The sequence below is a fragment of the Arachis ipaensis genome, chromosome B02 (genome assembly GCF_000816755.2).
Source record: "Arachis ipaensis cultivar K30076 chromosome B02, Araip1.1, whole genome shotgun sequence".
NCBI classification, from domain to species: Eukaryota; Viridiplantae; Streptophyta; class Magnoliopsida; order Fabales; family Fabaceae; genus Arachis; species Arachis ipaensis.
The window spans coordinates 89,694,708-89,714,014 of record NC_029786.2 but is presented as its reverse complement, the minus strand read 5'-3'; the positions used below and the strand labels follow the sequence as shown (position 1 = coordinate 89,714,014).

At 37.2% G+C, this 19,307-nt stretch overlaps 2 protein-coding genes and 1 pseudogene across 2 annotated transcripts; 1 reads left to right on the top strand and 2 right to left on the bottom strand.

The window, feature by feature from the left end:
* LOC107627584 lies at positions 3,003–4,296 on the bottom strand. The gene is made up of 3 exons (XM_016330415.1): positions 3,660–4,296; positions 3,098–3,558; positions 3,003–3,056 (listed from the first exon to the last, which is right to left on the bottom strand). The coding sequence occupies exons 1-3, from the start codon at positions 4,294–4,296 to the stop codon at positions 3,003–3,005; spliced, it is 1,152 nt and encodes a 383-aa protein (XP_016185901.1).
* LOC110269275 lies at positions 4,378–6,968 on the bottom strand. The gene is made up of 3 exons (XM_021116987.1): positions 6,957–6,968; positions 4,733–6,679; positions 4,378–4,494 (listed from the first exon to the last, which is right to left on the bottom strand). Exons 2-3 carry the CDS (start codon positions 6,677–6,679, stop codon positions 4,480–4,482), a joined length of 1,962 nt encoding a protein of 653 aa, XP_020972646.1. The 5' UTR covers positions 6,957–6,968; the 3' UTR covers positions 4,378–4,479.
* LOC107627583 lies at positions 15,711–18,664 on the top strand (annotated as a pseudogene).

Here is a 19,307-nt window from a genome sequence, read left to right as displayed (position 1 = left end):
TTATTTATTATTTAAATATTTTAAAATTATTTTTGTTAAGAATATAATTTTTAGATACTATCTTACTAAAAGCTAAATGACACGTAAAAATGCATAGAAGATTGTTAAACAATTTGAATAATATACTCTAAAGTATGATAATATTAATTAATTAGGCATTATGACTCATAATGTTTCGCCATCATGACAAAAAAAAGTTGTTGAATATAAACAAAATATAAAAAGTAGATATTTCAAAAAAAATTTTATAATTGTTATTATAAAAATATTATTTTTATTTAAAATGTAACAAAATAAATAAATTATACTTTTTAAAATCAAAATTATTATAAAAAATATTTTTAATATTTTTATTAAAATAATTATCAATATAAAAAACGTGTTATTATTCTTATTCAATGTCATAGTTAAATATTTATTTACTTCTTTTTTATTTTGGTAATCTCTTCCAAAGATTATCTTGTTAGATATAATAATAATAATAAATCTTTGAAAACGAGGACACATGTCAATTCAGTTTTTTAATTAAGAACTATTCTATCATACAATATCATCCACACAAAGGCACAAACATCAACTTCTAGTTAGATATTTGTAGCCATGTCGGGTATCATCATTGAATTATTGTTTTCTGTATTCAAAAGTCAAAACAGTACAAAGAATGGTTGAATCATAAATTGGAGTTAAACCCAAAATAGTCTTTGAGATTGGCGTCGTGCACTAAAATCGTTTTTGAGATCTCAATTGCACCGATTACATCTCTGAGATTGAAAAAAATGCACCATATTAGTTTCTGACCCATTTTTCCTTTACGACGTGATGACATGGCTAGATGACGTGGATGGTAAGTGACACGTGTCACTCCATGATTTGGCCACGTGTAATGAAATGATGATGTGATGACCAGTGACACGTGGCATGCTGACGTAGATAGTTGTGCCACGTGTCACAATGTTATTTGGCCACGTGTCCATTTGTGCCACGTGTCGCAACAGTATTCGTCCACGTGTCATCCATAGGTAATCGTTGTAGATGCACCAAATTAGTCTCTCACTTTGCATTAAGTGACTCATTTTAGTCCCTGAAATTGAATGTGGTGAGAGACTAATTTGGTGCATCTACAACGATGACATAATAGATGACACGTGGACGAATACTGTTGCGACACGTGGCACAAACAGACACGTGGCCAAATAACATTGTGACACGTGGCACATCTATCCACGTCAGCATTCCACGTGTCACTGGTCACCACATCATATCATTACACGTGGCCAAATCATGGAGTGACACGTGTCACTTACCATCCACGTCATCCAGCCATGTCATCACGTCGTGAAGGGAAAATGGGTCAGAGACTAATATGGTGCATTTTTCTCAATCTCAGAGACGTAATCGGTGACTAAATTCCCATAGTGGTCCCCCAGATTCAGCCCGTGCACCAATTTTGCCCCTGAGATTCCAATTGCACTATTTATGTCCCCCAGATTCCGATTCGAGCACCTTAATGGTCCTTCGAAGATTTTCCGGCGTGACTCAGCGACGGCGTTGCTTATGTGACACAGCCACTGCCACGTTGGACGCTGTAGTGTACATATGACATGGAATGTGTGATAAAATTCCCTAATGTAGTCCCTGTCTTCATTTTTAAACCCTAAAATTTCGTTGGCCTTCCCTCAATGTGGTTCTCTCCATCAACGTCTTCTTCTGCATCTCTTCTGTACACCGATAGCTGTCCCCCATGAGAGGAAGTGGGAGCCATGTTGCAGGAAGTTCCAACCGGTCATCGTCGACGGAGAACTGGAGAAGAAGCACGACGCGAAGCAGGCATGGACGGGTTCCGGACTGGTGCGGCTGTGGTTGTCGCCCGGTGCTAAGGTGGTCTGGGACGGAGTCGCATCCTAACAAGCCCTTCTTTGGTTGCCCCAACTATAATGTGAGTAAAGTTTAATAATTTGTAGCTGATTGAAAATTTTTTTTTGGTTGATTATTTTGGTTGGTTGCAGACAAGTGGAAAAACATGGTGTGGGTTATTCGTCTGGGCTGATTCTGTGCAAGAGGAGTTGTCTGAAGGAGCTGTTGCAGGAGATGATGATGGTGACAGGAAGATGAACTTTGCATGGCGGATGGGCAAGATGGAGGCAGACATTAGGAATCTGAAATTCATAACTCATGTTCTTGGATTTGGGTTCTTAGTAATTGTTGTTTTTGTAGGATTGGTGCTATTAAAGGGTTGAGAACATGTCAATGTAATGCAGTTTCCAAATTAATGAATGAAACTATTATGTGGTAACATAACAAGGTTTGTGTAAATCATCTTACTTTGATATAATATAATATCATGTTGGATGAAGTAAAAGAACTTGTAAATAAGTAACAGCAAGATTGATCCAAACCATGGACAGTATTAATTGATCAATACCAAAATATGGCAAACTATTCATAGTTTTAACACATTACAACCATAAGTAATTGAACAAGTAGCATGACATACTTGATTAGTAATCAACAAAATGAACCATTGTTTAGAGTGAGCGTAGTCACTGTATCTTTTAACAAAAAACAAACAGTTGACAAGCAAAATGTCCTAATGTCCTAATATGAAAGTTCACTTCTTTCGGGGGTGCTTAAATCCAGGAGTTGGCACAAACTTCAGAAAATTTGTGAATCGTGAAGCAGTGGCAGAACTCGCACCCTTCATTGGGTCCAGTGCTGTAGAAGGGGTTGTTGGAGGTTACCTTCTTCTAGTAGGCAGTTTGGCAGGTCTTGTGGCTGGTTCCCCGGTTACTTCAGTGAACTACACAAATTTCAAACCAGAAATAAATACCAAACATTATCACTCACTAAACCTTTTTCAGAGTTTTTACTCCATGAATTACAAAGGCTTATTATAGAATTAAAATTGTACCTTTTGAGAGTCTTCTGGTTCAGAACAAATTGGCTGTGACAGATCAATTTCTGATGCTTGACCAATAGGAGTAGAATTGATGGTAATATTAGCATTAGCCATAGCTGTAGCAGTAGTAGTTGCATTTGGAGTAGCAGTTGCAGTGGCACTGGCAGATGCAGAGGCAGTTGCAGTGTCAGTTGTGGTGGCCTGGGCAGTTGCAGTTGCTTGTGCACTAGCATTTTTAGGGGCTTTAGCAGCCTCTGCTGCCTTTGCAGCAGCTGCAGCATCAGCTGCAGCTTGAGCAGCATCAGCTGCTCTTTTCTTTTCACATCCTCTCTTGGTGTGACCCTTTTGCAAGCAGTACTTACATGTGAAAGGCCGAAGCTGTCTTTTCAAGGCTGTTACTGGCTTAGATTTCTTGCTAGAACTTGAGACTTCATCTGAGTCCTTCCTCCTCTTTGTTTGAAGATTCCCTGGCTTCCTCTTGATTGGTGGTGCCAATGGCTTGTTAAACTGACTTTGTTCCCAGAAGGCTTGGCCAGGTATAGGATTGATGTGGTACTTGTATGTTTCCTTGTAAGACTCCATGGTTATCAACTTATGGCAGAAATCCTCTGGGTGCTTGTTGACTCTGGCCAGTGCTGCACAAGCATGAACGCATGGAATCCCTACAAGTCCAGTTTACTTCCAGCTTAGGTTAAATAAAAAATTATTTATAACACTAGTGTAAAATTAAATGAGCAAAGGTAAGTGGGTGGGAGAGAATAACCTGTTAACATCCAGAACTGGCAGGTACATAATCTTTTCCCCAGGTCTACCACATGATTTGTTGGACGCCCATGGACCTCAAACTTCTCATATCCAGTATCTCCAGACCATATAGCATGCCAATGTCTGGACTCTTTCCTCACCTTTTCTAACCTACTTTTGATTACGGGTGGTAACAGCCCCAGGTGATTGTCCAACTTAACCTTGTTCTTAGCCATAGTCCTCATGACAAACATTCTCACCTCTTCTAGAAGAGTAAGTATAGGCTTGCCCCTTGCTTCTTTGATCTTTGAATTGAAAACCTCACAGGCGTTGTTGCAAATCGAGTCCAATTTCGGGTTGTGCCTGAACTGTGACCTCGTCCATGCCTCCCTTGGCCACTTGTCAAGATACTTCCATGCGTCCTCGTTCAGCCGCTTTATCCTATCCATGTATTCCTGAAATTCAACAGCTAATAGTTGGGAAAGAAGTCCATGTAAGCTAACTCCAGTTTCAAAAAAAAGTGGCTTTATGTACCTTAAACTCTTGAAATGTTGTAGCTCTAGCACACTCCCATAGCAGTCCCCTAAGCTCCAGGTCCTTCCACTGCTTATTGAAATTTTGCCACAAGTGTCAGATACAGAATCGGTGTCCCACATTAGGCATCACGGCTTTCATAGCAGGCAGTAATCCCTAAAGATATCAAGCATTATGTTACCATAATAGTCCCTAACTTTGAAAATCGATCACCATAATAGTCCCTAACTTTGCATAACGATAACCATAATAGTCCCTAACTTTGCCAATCGTTCACCATAATAGTCCCTAACTTTGAAAATCGATCACCATAATAGTACCTAACAGCACACCATCATGGTATAGTACGTAATCAAACAATTAGATAAGAGCAGTATTCACAGTATACACCACAGTATATACCACAAAGGTATCATCACAATTGTATCAAACAATTGTATCTTAGGTATCATCACAATATGGCAGTATACTGCACTATATGCACTACATCAAGCTAACACAGTTTTACACATTTAAACTTATGTGAGAGTAAGGATTAAGGTTTCAGTAAGAAATTACCTTTTGCATATCAGAGATGAAGTTCCACCCATGGGTCTTGTAGTCTCCAAGATCCTCATGTAGCAACTCTAGAAACCACTTCCAATTCTCAAAGTTCTCCACTTCCACAACTGCCCAGGCAATGACATAGACATGATGATTAGCATCTTGTCCAACAGCCGATAGAATTTGCCCCCCGAAAACAGTTTTTAGAAAAGCCCCATCAAGTCCAATTAACGGACGACAGCCAGCCTTGAAACCTGACTTGCAGCCACTCAAGCAGACATACATCCTCTCAAATATGACCTCACCACTAGGCTGTGGCTTTGTGCATATCTGAACAGTTGATCCCGAGTTTGTTTTCAATAGTGTTTCACCATAGTCCCTAAGCATAGCATGTTGCTCCTTGGCATCCCCATAGACTATATTTCTAGCATCACACAGTGCCTGTGATATAGAGTTCCTATTGAGCGACAAGTCATATTTCGTCTTGAAATATGTTGTAGCCTCACAGTTCCTGAAATTGGGATATTTCCTTAGTTTTTTTACCAACTTACCTGCAACCCAATTTCTATTTGCTACCCTGTTTTTATCCTCTCGTGGACAAGTGTGGTCATTGAAGAAAGTCTTAACTTGCCAGCAACTGTCTTCGTGGTCCCTTGATACGTACACAACCCACTTGCAATCTTTCACCTTACATACTGCCCTCACCCTTTTACCATCTTTCTTCCTAAACCTCATCCGTCTCCCTTCTTGTATAGTGAACTCCCTCACTGCCTCCTTGAACTCCCACTTAGTATTGAACTTCATCCCGACTTCTAAATGTAGTTCCCCGAATCTAGCACCCTGTCTAAACATCGGAAATACCTCATCTGAACTTTCTTCTCCAACCAGCTCATCCTCTGAATTAGGTGGTGTTTTCATCTCCAAAGAGTGCCACGAATTGCCACCATCCGATTCTGACCCCGGATCAAAAGCATCATGGTTATCCCCCTTTATACCTCCCCCCACAAATCCAATGTCCACATCTTCATCAGAAACGTCTTCCACAAATCCATCATCATCAACACAGACCTTGGCCTTCCCTTTTTCCTTTCCACTCTCAGCCTGGACCTTCTTCCTTGCATTGGGTTTCTTGACTTTCTTCTTCTGTGAAGGAATAGTATATCCAGTGCCCGATTCATCTGAGCTATCATCCGGCTCTTGTGGCTTATAGGCCTCGTCCTCAGCACTCTCGTAGCTGTCATGAGAGTCTGAGTCAGAGGATAAAAGAACATGATCACTAGCATTTTCCTTTGCTTTTGAAATACCTTTTCCTACAGACCTTAGAAAATATCTCCTAGTCCTAGTTACATTGTTCTGTCTGGGCATGGGTTTGGGTTTGGGAACTGTCTTAGGCTTACACTTTGACTTAGGCTTAGGCTGGGACTCCATGTTAGAATTCACATTGCTCTTCTTCAGTAACGCCTCTTTAGCTTGGGGCTTGTATGTTACCATGCTTAAACTCCTAGGAGGGTCCTTCTCGGTGGTAGGTTTGACAGGGGGGTCTTTCACCATCCTGACATTTGACTTGGCTTGCTCTCCAAGATCCCTCACCTCGTCATCAACATGCATAACAACATCCTCTCCTTGTACTATTTCAGGTTCTGAAATGCCATGTTCAATGTAGACATCCACTACCCCATTGTTCTTTCCACCATGATTACACAGCTTTCTCAACTCATTATCAGAGTCTAAACGCCTCAAACCTACTTCCAGGCTCATCCCAGGGACCTGCCACCAAACCTCCTTCATGGTCTCATAGCCTAGCTCTTTGAAGTAATTTCTCAGGTAGAATACATCCAACCTGTCCACATCCAGATCACCCAAACAATGCCTATTGTCAGGTGTGTATGTCCATCTCCCATCCTTCCCCCTCTCAAAATTTCCCCCATGATGAAACATTATGTCTAACAATTCGGCGTTCATCTGCAACATAACAGAGGAAATGCTTAAAATTTACCACGCATGCAACACAAAAACAACAAATAACTTAGATATTACACACCACCAGAGATTAACCCCTGTTCTTTTCACAAGAAATAGAGCATGCATTACTGGTTTGAAGAAGGAAAACACTAAAACCCTAACAGGCAGTGGATTCTAACACAAACTACATGCATCATGTTCAAGTAACTTTAACAATCGGCCATATCAGGAATGAAACATGATCCAAAAAATTCAAAAAATATAATAAAATTTGTACCTTGAAGCTAGCTTAAACGAGCAGCAGTGCCCTTGCCTGTCGCTACTGCTTATGGAGGAGGAGACCAAGCGTTGAGAGAGGTGAGAAAATATGGAGGAGAAGACGTAACGAATACCAAACCCTTTGCCCAAGTTACTACTACTCTCACTATGATCAAAACGGCGACGTGTGGGCTTTCAATCGTTTTGCCCCATGAAACGACGTCGTTCTGACTCTCCAACGTGGCAGTGGCTGTGCCACATAAGCAACGCCGTCGCTGAGTCACGCCGGAAAATCTCCGAAGGACCATTATGGTGCTCGAATCGGAATCTGGGGGACATAAACAGTGCAATTAGAATCTCAGGGGCAAAATTGGTGCACGGGCTGAATCTGGGGATCCACTATGGGGATTTAGTCCGTAATCAGTGCAATTGGAATCTCAGAAATGATTTTAGTGCACGACGCCAATCTCAAGGACCATTTTGGGGACTCTCATAAATAGCATGGGTCATGGTTGGTCCTTTATTTTGAAAAGTTGAATCCTTATCGTAGGGATGTCGATGGGGCGGGGCGGAGGCGGAAGATGTCTCCCTACTCCCCGTCTTTGCCCTCAAAATTAATTTCTGTCTCTGCCTCGTTCTTCGTTATAGGAGAATAATTGTCTCTATCTTCGTTCTTTGTATTTTGCATGGGTCCTATTCCTCATTTCCTTATATTTAACATTTATATGAAAATTATAATAAAAATATTAAAAAAATAAAAAAACAAACTACAAAATATTATTACAAACACACAAGCATATTTTATTCAAGATTATAAGTCCAGAAATATAACATAGCAAATCATAGTCTATAAAATAAATTCTTGAACAATAGGGTTAAGATTTTTAATGAGTAAATTTACTAAAAAATTCCTATATTAAAAATAAAGTAAGGGTTAGTAAGTAAGTTAAAAAATTTGAAAATTATCGGAAATGGGGCGGGAATCCCCGCTCGAGTCCCACGCCTGTCTCGAAAAAATTTTGCTCCCCATCTCTATTCCCACGAAAAAAATTCTCCACCATTAAAGCCCCATTCAGAATAGTCTTCGTAGAGATCCCCGCCTCCAAAAAATTTTTGACACCCCTACTCATCGTTCAAGCTAGGTAGTTAGACTGCACGGCCAATATAAACTCTTGGCAAGAGAATATTCTTATCAAATTTACAAAATTAGGTTTCAGCAAGTAATTAAATATCACAGTTAATAAAAGAGTGAAAAAAATAAAATAAAGAGATCAATATTACTTGATTTTTTTAAATCAATTTTCAAAACGTGAATTCTCTATTTTTAATAATATATAAATTACTAAAAGATTATATGTTTTACTCTATAATAATTTATGCTTTGAAGTGTTTTCAAAAAATACATATAAATTATATTAGGATACTGAATTTTTAAAATAATATAAATAGTTTCAAAGTGTAATAATTTATATATTTTATACCTAAAATATATTAAAGAAATACGATTTATGTGAAAAACTAATCTTTACTAATATAAAATGATTTATGTACAATTTTTAAATACACAATAAAGTGTGATTTAAGTTGATAATAATAAAGCTTTTGCAACTTTTTTTTTCATCTTTTTAAGCGATCATTCTCCTAGTCTCTATTTACATTTTGACTAGAGTCTCTTGCATACTCTCCATTAATGATAATAAAAATTATATATCATATATTATATATGAAGTTACTACGAAATGTAGAGAGTTTTATTAAGTATTCAACCGTTTTTGTATAAAAAAATAGTAAAAATAAAAATAAAATATAAAAACAAAAACTAAATACACCCTAAATTTTTTAGAGCTGCTGCGATTTAAGGATTTTGGCTTGTTTTGATGCATTAGAGTATTGGAAAATTATTGTTTATTTTTGGGAAAATGATAAATAGGTCTTTAATCTTTTAATTTGTGGACATTTAAATCTTCGAGAATTTGAAAATACATTTAAGTTCTTAATCTTTTTAAAATTTGGACATATCGATCCCTCATGTTTGCTTGGGTCTGACAGACCCAACGGAAAAATCAAACGTGACTCCCATTGTACTGACCTGGTTGATACAGATGCATACGTAAGAGAGTTTTAAAATGGGACAAATTAGACCCAGGGATCGATGTGTCCAGATTTTAAAGAGATAAGAGACTTAAATGTATTTTTAAATCCTCAAATACTTAAATGTCCGTAGACTAAAAAGTCAGGGATCGATTTGTCCTTTTCTCTTTATTTTTTAAGCCTCCATAAAAAGATATTCATGATTTTTTTTGAAACAAAAAGCTCAACACAATAAGGTGGAGCATCTAGAAAGTACAGAATCACTAGTCACCAAATAAGAATAAATCCGTAATCATTTTCGGTATTGCCATCAACAACTAAAAGGATTAAAATCAGTCCACACTGTGTAGTTCCTAATTGACTTGTTGATAATCTCCGCAACACCTGCTTCTTGATTCTTGAATATCCTGTCATTCCTTTCCAACTAAGTATTCCAGATGATAGCACAAAAACCAATCAACCACCTATTATATTCTTCATTTCTTGTAGAAGCCTCTGTCCAACTCTCAAAGTGTTGCTTAATTGTTCCTGGAGTAGACCATAGTTTATTATAGGCGATCAACCAAGCACACTACACCTGTCAAGTAAACTCACAACCAATAAATAAATGATAATCATTATCAGGACCCTTTTTACATAACACACAAATATTATCATTTTGATCAGTAATGCCAAATCTACTTAATCTCTCCTTAGTATTGACCCTACTAACTAGCACAAACTAGGTAAACAACTCAACTCTTGATGGAACAAACCCCCTCCAAATGGGACAAGTGAAACTATAACTTGCAATGTCCTCCGAGAGTGTTTCATCCTACAAAATCTGCACACATGAGATAATAGAATAAATGTCAATTTTATCAAATTCCTATACTATCCTGTCCTCTCTCAGATGCTAAGTTGACAGATTGTAACACCCTATAAAGCTGATTCACTAAATCCAACTCCCATTGAAATATCTCTCTTTTCCATTGAAAATTCCATATCCACTCTAACCCATTCCAGAACCCACAATCCCTAATTATAGATCCACTCTGGTTTGAAACCAAAAAAAGCCGTGGAAAGATTTCTTTCAGCACACCACAGGCTAGCCAATCATCCTCCCATAATCGAATTCTTTTTCCATCCCCTACCTCCAAAGACAATCTTTTGACCATCTTATCTCTCACCTATTGTTCTTTTATCTGTAGCTGACATACATCCCTCCATGGACCTCCTCTTTTAGGTATAGGCTGACAAGAGAGTAGGACATTCAGATTCAGGTCATTGCAAGAGTACACAATTTTCTTCCATAACAGGCAGTCTTCCTTCAAAAATTGCCACCACCACTTGAGTAATAGTGTTGTATTACGAATGACTGCATCACCCACTCCCAAACCTCCTAATCGTTTTAGAGCCTGCACGATTTCTCACTTCACCAAAGGTACCCTATGCTTGCCATCCTCTCTACTCCACAAGAACTTCCTCTACAAAGATACCAACTTCTCTGCTACTGCTCAGGACATCACATATAAGCTAAGGTAGTAATCTGGTAGGCTATTCAACATAGATTTGATCAAGATTAACTTACCAACCTTATTGAGCATTTTGATTTTCCACAAATTGAGCTTCTCTTTCACTTTATCAATTACCGGCTTCCATGTCTTGACTAATCTTGGATTTTCTCCCAAAGAAATACCAAGGTATTTGACTGGCAGTGAAGCTTCTTTGCACCTCAGCACTCTACACATCCTTTGTGTCTACTCTTGGTGGCAATTAATAGGAATCAAGATAGATTTATCAAAATTAATACTCAACCTAGACATTAACTCAAAACACTGTAGAAGTCTTTTGTAGTTCCTTGCAGTCTCCTCTTCTTGTTGGCAGAACAGAATGGTGTCATCCACGAATTGTAGGTGAGACAATTCAATATGATTCTTACCAACCAACTAGAGGAGAAATCCTTTCATGTCTTACTACTTCTCCTACCATTCTATGAAGAACGTCAATAACAAGAACAAATAAGAAAGGAGAAAGAGGATCATCTTGTCTTAAGCCCATTTCCATCTTAAAAGATTTAGAAGGCAAACCATTTATCAGAACCGATATTGACGTCGGGCATACACACTCTTTGATCCACCCTCTCCATCTTTGTCCAAAACCCATCTTCTGAATTACAATATCCACAAAGTTCCACTTTACTCTATCATATGCTTTTTGGAAATCCAGCTTGATTATCGCCGACCTCTTCTTACTCGTCTTCAGCCACTGTACTGTTTCACACGCAATCAAAGCCCCATCATTTATATTTCCCCCTTCATGAAAGTACTCTGAGTCTCTCCTACTAATCCTGGCATTACCTTCCACATTCTTCGAATGAGCACCTTCGATATGACCTTGTACACACATTCTACCATGGTAATTGGCGAAAGATCTTTAATCTCCCTAGTTCCAACAAACTTTGGAGCCAGCGCCACCCAAGTAACATTAGAATCTCTTGGTAACTCAGCTGACTGAAAAAAAATCCATGACAGCTTTAGTGAAATCAGACCCAATTTCTCCTCAATACTTCTTGACGAAGTTCATATTGTAACCATCATAACCAAGCGCCTTCGACGGCTCATAATCCCAAACTACATCTTTTATTTCTTCAACCGAAGGCATCCCCTCTAACTCTGCAGACTCATCTTCCTGTATCTGATTAACTAGTCCATCATGAAAACCTATCAAAGGTGACGCTTCCTAATGATACAAGTTCCTATAAAAATCTCTAATGACAAGCTTGATCCTGGCTTAATTCCTCTTCATAAGGCATCAATTCGATTGCTCTGTCTTCTTGCCGAGGCTAAGTCATGGAAATATCTTGTGTTCTGATATAAAAATTGAAGAACAAATTTTTATAGAACTACCGGCAAGTGCACCGGGTCATATCAAGTAATAAAACTCACGAGAGTGAGGTCGATCCCACGAGGATTAACGGATTAAGCAAGCAATAGTTGATTGATTTCTCTAGTTAGATGGTTTAATTTTGAATGATGAATAAACAAGAAATGTAAATGACTTGAAATTAAATGAAAACAATAAAGAACAAGAAAGTAAATGATGGAAATGTAAAGTGGTGGATGCTAAAGTGTAATAAAGTAAATGATTGGAAATGTAAAGTACTAGGAATTAAAGTGCAGGAATGTAAATGACCATAAAGTAAACAACAATAACTAATAATTAAAATTGAATTTTGGGATCAAGAGATATTGCATTCTCAGGATCAACAATTCTCATTTCGACTTTAATTATGCAATCATTGATCTCTTGGCAAATCATAAGTAACCAAACCCCAATCTCTTGGTGATTTGATTTCTTTTAACTTGATCAATTGCCAATCTCTTGATATAATTGCTCATGAAAAGAGATGAAGTTCAATTTATTCAAAAGCCACACAATCCTCAAAATCTTAATTCATAGTGATTACATCTCACATATCAAGCTATGAATTATCAATCAAGAGAAGTGTGAGAGAAGAGCCTCAAACTGAATGTTATGAATCCTTTCTCAAGCTCATCATAGCAGTCTAATAGATCTAATCCCTTTCTCGATAGAACTAGATCTTTGAAGCACAAAGACTCTCTCTAAAGAAGCAATGAAAGAATAATTGACGATAAAAAATGAAAATCAATCAATCCATTAAATTATAATAGAGCTCTCTTTCCTAATTAAAAGACTTAGAGACTCATAACTAAATATTTACAAAAGTGGGTATGAAAGAAAACGGAAGAGAAGAAGAGAATGAGGGTGAGAAGAGTGGGTCCGAAGACTCCCCACCCCCCAGGATCATCTCCAAAATGATAAGCTCAAGCCTATTTATAAGCTAACTAAAATTACAAATTCAAAATAAATTACAATCAGATAAAAATGAACTAATTCTACATGATTCTTGTGGCCTTGATTGATTGTTGATTGTGGGCTTGCTTGCTTGAATTTGGAGTGGAATTTGAGTGAGATAAGTGGTCCAAATTGAAGGCTTCACGGGTGGTTCAAGGTGTTGGCGTTTGGGGCGCCACTTAAAGGCATTGGAAACGCCAAGCTTGACTTCAAAAATTGCTTCCTGGAAGGTGAGAGAGAGTGGCGTTTGAGGCACCAATGAGGGGTGTTGGAAATGCCAAGTTGGAAGCTCAAACTTGCTTCCTGGAAGATGTGATGAAGGCGGGCATTTGGGGCGTGGTTTTGGGTGTTCAAAATGCCAAATCTAGCATACAATTTATGCTCCTGAATGATCTTGGCATTTTAAATGCCCTTAATGGGCGTTTGAGTGGGCATTTTAGACGCCCTTAATGGGCGTTTCACACGCCGGTTTGGCATGTTCGTATTTGGGCGTCACTTTATTTCTCCTTGTTCATGTCCCAAACGGCATGGAACCATGGACTATCATATATTGTTAGAAAGTTCTGGATGTATATTTTTCAATACCACTAAAATTACACCATTTGGATCTCTATAGCTCAATTTATTCTCGTTTAAAGGTGAAGAGGTCAGCTGGCACCTCTGCAGGGACATGCTTTGCTCACTTGGCATTTTAAGCGCCACTATTGGCGTTGGAAATGCCACTTTAAGTGCTTAAACTGTGGCTGGCTCTGGAGAATAGGGATAGGGCATTTTATACGCCCTTAATGGGCGTTTGCAATGCCAATGAGCTTCTTGGGCATTTTAGACGTCGGTGCTATGCTCACCTTGTTTTTTGGGGTGAATTGCAATCTCATATCCACTGTCCACTATAAAGTGTTATATATGGTTGAAAATATCTTGAAGTCTACTTTCCAATGACATTAGAATTACCTTATTTGAAGTTTTGTAACTCAAGTTATTCATGTTGGAATATGGAGAGGTCAGGTTGCCAATTCATCTTTGAACTTCTTATGCTCATTGAGGCTCGAAGGTGTTTGGTTATGTAAACGCTTCTTATCCTTGGCGTTTGAAGCGCTGAAGTATGCTTTATCATAGGCTACGCTTCTTCAAGGGCCACGCTTTCTAAAGCATGGCTTAAGGTTCCAAAGCGTGTCCTAGGCTTCAAAATGTGCCAAAATTTTCTATTTTCTTCTTTTGAGCTTGTTTTGTGCTTTTTGCTTCTTTTTCATTCATTTCCTACAAAATTAATTAAATCAAAGAGATCAAAGCAGTATACAACTTAAGCACCAAAACACTTCCATAATTAAGCATTAAGTATTAATTTCTTGTATGAAAAAGCATAGAAAACACAACATAATGCGCATGCATCATGTTCTTATCCATGTTCTTAGCAGGTCAAGACCTTGACATCTGCTTCCAATGTATCTTTTTCCTAACATACCATTTCTTACAAAAGCTGACAAGGGCCTTCCTCCTTGCCTCCATAGTTCCATCATACAATCCATCACTAGCCATATCATCTACCTTTCTAATTTCATCCTCCAGTTTGGTTATCCTGAACTCAATATTACCAAAATTTTTCTTATGTCATCTACTCAAAGATATCATCAAAGCCTTCAGCTTTTCAGTAAATTGAAACTCTTTTAGCCCCTTCCATTCCTCCTTCACCATTCTGAGAAATCCATCTTGTGTGAACCAGGAATCTAAACTTCGAAACAGCCTCGACCCACCTTGCACTCTACTATCCTCCACTATTAATGGACAATGATCAAATAAACCCCTTTGCTTACCTTTAAGCCGTGTCTCAAGAATCTCTTCAATCCATTCCACACTGACCAAGACCCGATCAATGCGACTACATGATTAGCCCCTGAATCACATAAACTTACAGTAATTCAGCTCTAAATCCACCAACTCCATATCCTGCATCCAGTTTTTGAAATCTTTCGCAGATGCTGTTAACGTAATGGCTCCTTTCCTTTCCTCCACTTGCACAACCTCATTAAAGTCACCCATGTAACAAATAAGAACTTGAAATAATCCAGAGATAAAACTCAACTCTTCCCACATAGTCAGTTTGTCGTCTCTGGCATGCGCACCGTACACCAAGCAAAACACACAATTGAAATTATTGTTCGTCAAAACCCCTTGCACACACAATCATCTCTCCCCTTTATAATAATTACTCAAGTTGAACATCATGTCATCCTACATTAACAATAAACCTCTAGAAGTACCTTTTGATCCCACAAAATCCTAACCTACCGCATCATTTCCCTAGATTTGCACTACATCAAACTCAGTAACCACCTTTTTCTTCATTTCTATCAATCCTAACATATTTACATTATTTTTTCTCTTAAAATTTTTCACCATACCCAATTTTTCAACACCCCCTAAGCCCTTCACGTTCCAAAAACTATAAATCATTTAAGCACTGTATTACACACCTTATTTTGATTTTTAGGATGACTATTTTTTGCTTTCTCCTTTTGTTTTGCTTGCCTTCTTTTCTGTGCAATTTCTTCATTCTGAGTCTGAAGAATAGCCATAATGTCTTGTTTCGCATCATAAAGAACATCTCCTAATTCCACTACCAAATCCCAAGTCACTCTATTTTCAACCAAGTCTTCATCCCAGCTTCTTTGTAAGAACCAAAATTTAGTAGCCATTTAATCGGAATAAAATAATTTAATTGTCCAAAATAGGTTAAAAAATTTAGGAATAATAATTTAAAATTTTAAAGGTGAGATTTGGATTTTGTGGATTTTTTCGAGTGAAAAAATATAAGTTTCTGTGAAAAATGTGTAAAAATGCGTACCGGTAATTTAGTCTGCAGTACCGGCTTAAATCTGTCTGGTACTGTTTATAAGAAAATAGAAACTGCAGAAATACTTAGAAAAGTATTTAAAATTGAAAACCGATCACTTATTCTAAAGGTTTTGGCCCGAAGTTGAGTATTTGCCGGTTAAGTATGCATCTGTCAAGCCACTTCTCAAGGCCCCGGTTTTTTGGTCAAAGGTGTGTTTGGGAAAAAATTCTATTTCGCAATGATTCGGCTCTTCTAAATTGAAAGCTATGTTTTAGGGAGTAAAGTGCAACGTTAGAAAATAAATAAAAAGTTGTTGTTTTTAGATCATGCATATGGTTTGTATCTTATTAAGTTTCACATTGTTGATTTTTTCATCATCTATTCGGATGTTGTAGACTCTTAGATTCCAAATCCAGTTTATGAGTCGAGTTTTATGAACAAAGTTTAGCTAAGCTCAGTTTAGGTGGTCTCTTTAGTTTGATTACCTTGAAACAATTCTTGCTTTTCTTAGTGGGCGCAATGGTGGCTTAGATGCTTCTTCATCTTGCAGGCTAGTTACTATAGAGGAGTACCACTGTTGAAGCGACACAAGGTCATACAGTTTACTCACACGGATTCTAGACTTGCCAACAATGGCATTGCTTCCTCAATTCAGAGGCTTCGATGTCGTGCCAATTACGAAACTCTTAAGTACATAACAGAGATTGAAGAGCTAGGAAGGACACTAGTGAACAGGCTAAGAACCAATAACGAACGATATATTGCCCTTCATTTAAGGTGTTTTCTAGTTCTTCACTTAATTCTCTTTGCTTATTTTTGTTGTCTTGTTGGTCTCACCAAGTTCAGTAGGCACACAAGATAGAAATAAGACAGTAAGATTGTGTGGCTATCTTTGTTTCTATTTTCTCCAGTTTTTGGATCAACTAAAAAAATGGACAAATTTGTATCACAACAGAAACATTTTCTGTTTCTGCATTATATCTATTGTTTGGAGACGGTTACCGAACGAGGCATTAAAGTTTTCTTGACTCCAGTTATAGAGTGAAGCTCTGTTTTTTCTTTTTTGTTAATTAATTTATTTACAAGACTTTAATCAACAATTAAACTAAGGCTTCCTACTTTGTTTTTGCTTACTTTGTAGATGTGAGAAAGACATGCTAGCTTTCATTGGCTGCAGCCACAATCTAACAGCAGAGGAAGCAGAGGAACTAAGGGTTATGAGATATGAAGTGAAGCATTGGAAGGAAAAAGAGATTGATAGTGTGGAGAAAAGATTGCTTAGTGGATGCCCTATGTCACCTAGAGAGGCAGACGTTTTCTTGAAGGCAATGGGGTACCCTTCATCGATGACAATCTACATTGTCGTGGGGCCTATATATGGTAGCAATAGCATGGCGGCATTTAGGGCAAAGTACCCTAATGTCTTCACTCACTCTACTCTTGCAATTGAGGAGGAGTTGGAGCCTTTCAAGCCATACCAGAACCGGCTCGCTGCCTTGGATTATATCGTGGCATTGGAGAGTAATGTGTTTGTTTATACTTATGATGGAAACATGGCAAAGGCTGTGCAAGGCCAGGAGGTTTGAAGGGTTCAGAAAAACTATCAATCCTGACAGGTCAGTTCACAAAGTTCTTTTAGAAATGGTACCTTAGAAATTAGGGGTGCACATGGCCCGGCGTCGAACATTTTAAGGGTTAATTTGGTGTAATTTCACCGGGTCTAAGACCGGGTAAAGGTCTTAAAGATTGACCCGGTCATTATTTCGGGTCGGATACGGGTCAAAGCGAACCCGACCCATGTACACCCCAAGGAATTAAAAAAGATATATGTTTTAAATTAATTTCAATATTATGTTATATTAATTATAAGCTTATTGTTTTATTTTTAATCACACTTGGTGAATTAGAAAATAGATCAAAGAAGCATCAAATTAGAATTTATGGACAAATTCAAGTTCAAATATGGATATCAACTTTTCGGTAACAAGTTTCTTCTTTATAAATAAGTGGATCATAAATAAGTTTCTTTATAAATAAGTTTCTTTATGCTTTAAAGACCCGCTTTTCACCTGGTTTGGATCCAGTATAGTTGTGCGCTGAAAATATTTAGGTTTCATCGGGTCTAGTGCCGGGTTAGGATCTAAAAAATAGATCCGGTGTATATTTAGGGACAAATCTGGATTTAGACAAACCCGATTTCACCCGACCTATGAACATCCCTATTAGAAATGTTGCAACAAATGAGACCTTAAAAATTTTTACATAGAAATGGTATTTGTCACTAACATATAATCTTTTTCATTTCTTTTTCAGATTGGATTTTGTTAAACTGATTGATCAATTGGCCGAAGGTTCCATGGAATGGGAAGCATTTTCTTCTGAGGTCAAGAACTTGCATTCTAATATAGGCTAGGTGCTCCTTATTTTAGACAGGTAGGCGAGTCGCCAAGAATCGAGGAGAATTTCTTCGCGAATTCCTTCCCCGATTGTATATGTAACAAGTCTCAGGAGATGATCACAACACTGAAACTTGATCATCAAATCGGCCTCGACTCGCAAAGATAATACATTGGATTTTTTGATAAGTAGGTAAAATTGGTTGGGGTTCTTCACAATGTGCATTATGTTAAAAATGGCACTGTATTTAAGGAAACGTTAAAAAAGGAAAAAGCTTATTCATGTTGTTATGGTGGAAATGTTGCTTTCTTCCTTTGTTTCAAGCCAAGTTTGATGTGGATGCTGAAGAATCTAAAGGGACATTTGTGTTAAGGTTCTTCTCATTTCACTAAAAAGTATGAGTTTCCATTTTAGGAAAAGAACAGATAGAAGGTTTTTTGTGTATAATAAATACAAGGCATAGATTAAGATTATAGTGGGAGATTGGCATTTATGACGAAATTACCCTTGTGGAAGTCGAGGGATTATAATGTATTCATTAATTCTTTTTTGAGAAAAACAATTGCCAAATGGAGCATATAGTTACAATTATTTAACGAAGTAACATTTAAAATGTAGAAATTTTTTCCCCATTGAAGTGTTTTGTGTATTATTTATATTGTTTTGTAACAATCTGCCTTTGAGTGCAGTAAAGAAAGAAATGTCTTAGGTGAGAAAAGTATTTTCTGGTGTTTGAAACACCAAGAAAAAAGATTTTTGATGGAAAGTCTAGATTATTGCAGGACACAAATTATTAGTATTGTTAAATTTGATCTTACATATAATTATGAACCAGTATATGAGATGGTCTGATTGAATCTATAATTTTATGATATTTTTTTTTTGTTAGAAAAAGTTATTGATTAGTGGTTAGATTTTTTGTTAGATTTGGCCACATGGGCCTGTACCCACAATCCATCCAAAAAAAAATATTGTAATACAAACTCATACTTCCAAAAATTAGATAAATAAAAAAATAAGTTAATTATTTTTAAATTAAGATAATTTGATTCAAACATGATAAAAATTATAAATTTAGTAGTGATTAATTTTTTACTTTATTATTTTATTAATTTTTTATTTTAAAAATTTTAAATTCAATAGAATTCACAAATAATAAAAATTATAAATTCAATTCTAATTAATACTTTA

Bases quoted from the DNA above. Each gene is read 5' to 3' on its own strand.
- LOC110269275 (XM_021116987.1), bottom strand. From the start codon at position 6,679: ATGAACGCCGAATTGTTAGACATAATGTTTCATCATGGGGGAAATTTT.
- LOC107627584 (XM_016330415.1), bottom strand. From the start codon at position 4,296: ATGTGGGACACCGATTCTGTATCTGACACTTGTGGCAAAATTTCAATA. The intron at 3,559-3,659 runs GTTATTCTCTCC...CTGGACTTGTAG, and splicing joins CCAGTTCTGGATGTTAACAG to GGATTCCATGCGTTCATGCT. The intron at 3,057-3,097 runs GCCACCACAACT...TGCATCTGCCAG, and splicing joins AAGCAACTGCAACTGCCCAG to TGCCACTGCAACTGCTACTC.